The sequence below is a fragment of the Notothenia rossii genome, assembly GCF_949606895.1.
Source record: "Notothenia rossii genome assembly, chromosome: 9".
Taxonomy (NCBI): Eukaryota; Metazoa; Chordata; class Actinopteri; order Perciformes; family Nototheniidae; genus Notothenia; species Notothenia rossii.
In genome coordinates this window covers 21,055,350-21,060,430 of record NC_136907.1, presented here as the reverse complement: position 1 = coordinate 21,060,430, position 5,081 = coordinate 21,055,350, and the positions used below count along the sequence as shown (strand labels likewise).

The following is a 5,081-nucleotide window of genomic DNA, read 5'->3' as shown; positions in this document are numbered from 1 at the left end:
AAGGGAGGAAGTAACAGGGCCTGAAAAGAAAGACAAGAGGTAAGTATAAGACAGACATGACATGACGTGAAATAACATGAAAACCTGACTTGACATAAATACCTGACTAGACATGAAGTGAAAGACATAATACATAAATATAACTAACAAATTTGACGAGACACAACAGCCCGCTTTCTGTTCTCTTTTGTGTAAGGGGTCAGATCTTTCCATCTTACACAGGATATTAGAAACAGATGTTGCATTGAGCGTGTCTTATGTGTGCTTTGACACGTTTTGTAGAAAGGCTCCTGCACCTCACCCTCAACTTCTTCAGGATTTCTCTCCAGGTCTGCGGTCAGTTTTGCATAACGCTACCCAATGTTGAAAGAAGTACGCAGATCCTTTACTAAAGTAAAAGTACAGATACTATGGTCTTAAAATAAGCCACTCCTGGTAAAACTTGTCATTTCTAAATTTGGCTTCTTCTAGTACAAAAGTAAAAGCATAAAAAAATGCTTAGAATATACGCATTCTGCAAAATGACCCGTTTCAGAAATATATAAAGTACAGAAGAATTATAAGCTAAATATACTTCAAGTATCAGTGAAAGTACTTGTTCGTCTTTTCACAGTATTTTATTATTATGGCTTTAATATTATCTTGTTTTTATACAAGTAAGAGCATTTTAGTATTGAAGTTGGTCAATGTGGACCACATTTTTAAATGTGTAGATTAGTAGGACAGTACTACATTTTACTATATCAGCATATATGTGTTATTTTGTGTACAAAGTAACTAACTGTTAAAGTAAAAATAAATGTAGTTTAGTAAAAAGTAAATGTACTTAGTTACTTTCCACGACTGAAACTCTCAGGAAATCTGGGGGCCAGTCTTTGAATGCTGGAGGTTAGTTTTCGTGTTTATGCTGTTTCATTTGGATTTAACAGTTGTGTTAGAGCCAGTATTTTGATTTGATAAGAAAGGCCACCTAATCGTGACGTCTGTAGTCAACGCACTATAAAGGACTACAATTCCCACGGCGCCTGTGCTAACGCCACAGTGATGGGCAACCTGTTGAGAGACGCCGTCGAGGAACAGTTTTTAACTGTAATGTAACATACTCGTACTTGCACTCGTACCGTATACGTGCACACGAACCCGTACAAGTACCCTTTAAGTTGTGAAGTTATAAGCATTATCACGAAAGAAATAATTCCTAAGTTGTTTGTTTTATTTGAGTTTTGCCTATTTCTTTTGAATATTGTAAAGGCCTATTTTTCTTTGTTGCATGTGCAAAAGTTTGTTATTTTATTTTGAGCAAACACATCGCAACATCTTCTAAACCATCGGAGGCCAAGCAACACTTTAGAACTGTCTGTTTAAGGCGTCTAGTGGCTTGATGGAAAAACAAGGAAGGAAGCCACGACAAGTTGTATACATGCCTGGTTAACACACACACACTCACAGGCTAGTTGAACTAAGTTTTAGTGATTACACCAAAACTATGAGTAGACATCCCCCAAAATCCATATAAGCAACTGTGGTGAATATGTGAGAAAGGGAAACTGAAGAAGAGGTTCAGGAAGCCAAATGATGCATTGAGAGACATTTGAACCTTAAAATGAGCTTCAGTTTAATATGAAGAGATTTCTGAATGAAAAGCAGAATGTGGACAGCATATTGATCATTTAAATAAATGTGCTACAACTAGGGGTGTAACGGTATCCGTATTCGTCCCGTACCGTCATGGTTTGGACGTCACGGTTCGGCACATGCAAGCAAACGACGAATACGCCTTTTTTTTTATGAGTGGGAAAAAAGTCTGTCATTCAGGGCAGTATCCATTACACTATTTATAATCCAGGGGGCGGTATTGCGCCTAAAAGCTGTTTGCCAGCCGCCCTCAAACAAAAAATGAAGAACAAGAAGAAACACAACAACAAAACGAACAAAATACAAGAAGGAGAAAAGTTAGTATGGCGATTTTAGATAACACACAGGAGTTATATAACCCACCTGCTTCTTTTAAATCAGCTGTGTGAGAACATTTCGGGTTCCCTGTGGACTACATTAACGATGAAGTGTGCGAGTGGTGGATCGGACGAGGACGCCGTTTCTCAATCGCGAGGATACTGGCTTCGTAGTCACGTACTTCCAAGTCACTTCCTTCAGAAACGAAGCAAGTATACTTCCAAGCCACGGCTTCGGAAAACAAAGAAGAATGGAACAGGCTAACAAGTGTGCCACTCTCTCTAACGGTTTCAACATAAGCTGTACCGAAAATAAATACCTCACGATGTCTATCTAATTATGAACTTACTTTACAGTACTTTCACGGAACACATTTTTGGTGATAACAAATGCAACAAAGTAACATATTTACCAACACATGTTCTACGCCACTACATACTTACATTTAATTGTGTGCTGTGCTGCGTCGGTTCAGCCATTCTCCGCAAGGGTTTTTGAAATTGGTCCGTGCGCAAAGCATTGTGGGGATTTGAAGGACGCGAAGTCTACCCATGTGCAGCCTCGAAATTGCCCCCAAACCAAGGACGTGGCCTCGGTGGAATTCCGAGTATGCTGGAGATTGGAACAGTCCTTCGGCGGCGCTCGATGACGTAGTATCCTTGAAATATTGGCTTGGAAGCCAGTTTCCTCGCGATTGAGAAACGGCTGTCGGCGTTGTTTGATAGCGGTGCGGTATGCTAATGGGAACACACGCCAAACATGCTAAATGATATCAGAAGGCATCACCCAGATTTGCCAATCACCGGAGCCCGCAAAAGGCAACAGCAGTTCAACAGCTTATCCCCGCTGTTTTTAATAAACCAATAGACATGAAAGCCGTGCGATCAAAATAAATAAGAAGCTTTTGGCATATGTTTTTCAACTACTATGCGCTCTTGAAACACTTTCTTATTATTTATGATGTAATATTTTCAAGACATTCTTTTTATTTTTTCAGCTTGATGAAACCTTTTTGTTTGACATCAGCCATTATAGATAATATGGCCATCTGAATGTGCGTGGTACTGTTTGTGGTTTGTTTTTAACTGTTTAATACAGTTAATTATTCAAAATGTCAGAGTTCCTTTTTTTTAAACTGAAACTTGCACTACTGTTCAAAAGTAAATAACAACAAACCTGGAATTATGCATTTGGGACTTTTTTTTGCTTTTCCTTGTTGTACCGAACCCGTACCGAACCGTGACCCCCAAACCGAGGTACGAACCGAACCGTGACTTCTGTGAACCGTTACACCCCTAGCTACAACCTTTTCAAAGGTGTCTCAATCCATCTCAGCCATTGCTTGTACATTTCCATAACTTACATCATACAGGAAAAAACTTTCATAACTATGGTAACAAAAAGCACATTGATGAAAAACACATCGCTGGTCTACTTTGAGCCATATTAATAGGGCCACCTGAGCCTTGAGGTGCACACTGTGTGGAGGGGGCACACAGGTGAGTGCAGACTCAGGGTGTGTGTGTGTGTATGTGTGTGTGTGTGTGTTTTGCAGTCAACTCAGAATCTTTAGAGGATATGTCAGCAATGAAATTTTTTGTCAAATTTGTTATTTTGAACAATTAATATTGTGTTAGATTTCACCATTCTTTCTTTTCAGATTGAAACATGGATAACACCACAGCCCTAACATTCACAATGACTGCATACATTGCCATGGAAAACTACAAACACGGGCTGTTTGCTGTGTTCCTCCTAGTGTATTTCATGATTATTACTTTGAATTCCTTGCTCATCACTATAATACACCAAAAAAAAGAGTTGCATCAACCCATGAATATGTTCACGTGCATGTTATCCATCAATGAAATGTATGGCAGCACTGCATTGTTACCTGTGATTATGGCTATGCTCATATCTGAGATGCATGAGATATCTGTGAAGTGGTGTATGGCTCAGGTTTATTTCCTACACACATATGCAAGTGCTGAGTTTTGCATTTTAGCATTGATGGGATACGACAGATATGCTGCCATCTGTTGCCCCCTGCGTTACCACAGCATCATGTCTTATTCAAATATATGCAAGCTTGTTGCATTAGCAAGTCTGTACCCTCTCATTGTGTTCGGATGTTTTTACTCACTAACCATACAGCTCAGTTTCTGTGGAAAAGTAATTCCAAAATTATACTGTGTGAACATGGAACTGGTTAAAAATGCATGTTCAAATGGTAACACATCGTTCATAAGCACTGTGGGACTTGTACTTATTCTGGTTTTTGTTGTGCCTCAGGTAGTGATGATTGTTTTCTCTTATGCATACATTTCAAGAGAGTGTAAGAAATTACCCAGAGAGTCCCAGATAACTGCTCTTAAAACTTGTATTCCACATTTATTATCTCTTCTAAACTACACCATCGGTTCTTTGTTTGAAATTATCCAAACTAGATTTAACATGAGTCATGTTTCTGTTGAGATGAGGATCTTCCTCTCATTATACTTTATCATTATTCCACCTATTGCCAACCCAGTGCTGTATGGACTGGGCACTCAAATAATAAGAGTTCATATACTGAAACTGTTTGTTAAAAATAGGATAGTTCCAAGACATTTAGTAAAGGCAATAGTTGCAGCTTAAATAGAGACTAACAAGTGTTATGTTGTAGTGACATTGCAGTCAAAACTTTTAAATTGTAAAGAACAAAAACATTTATTTGTAATGCTTTTTATCAAGTGGTTAATATTTTAAGGTAACCTGGGTTACCTCAACTGTTAATGTTGTTTATTTTGCCATCTGTATTTATTTGCATTGTGCTGAAAATGAAGTTATTCTACATATCCTGTCATTCAAATCAGTGGTTCAAATTTGGAAGTGGAAAACAAAAAGGTTAATTTTAAGGAATTGAATATGATACTCTTCTCAGATTTGATGATATAAGTTGCTTTCGTGTTAACTCATATTTATGGTAGTCAACACCTAAGTGTATAATAAGTATAACTATGAATGTAGAGTTTATAATATTTTACTGTTAAAGTATGCATTTGAGTCATTACTGACCCTGTTGTATTTTTTTATAAAATAATCATTTTCAAAAGGAAGAATTTCAGACCTAACAAAGGAATTGCTTG

General features: G+C 37.9%; 1 protein-coding gene across 1 annotated transcript; it reads left to right on the top strand.

Annotated features, from left to right (window-relative positions):
* Positions 1-3,621: 3,621 nt before the first annotated feature.
* Positions 3,622-4,590, top strand: LOC307019835 (olfactory receptor 52D1-like; the record flags this gene model as incomplete). The annotated part of the gene is made up of 1 exon (XM_079650939.1): positions 3,622-4,590. One exon carries the CDS (start codon positions 3,622-3,624, stop codon positions 4,588-4,590), a length of 969 nt encoding a protein of 322 aa, XP_079507065.1.
* Between the last annotated feature and the right edge of the window lie 491 nt (positions 4,591-5,081).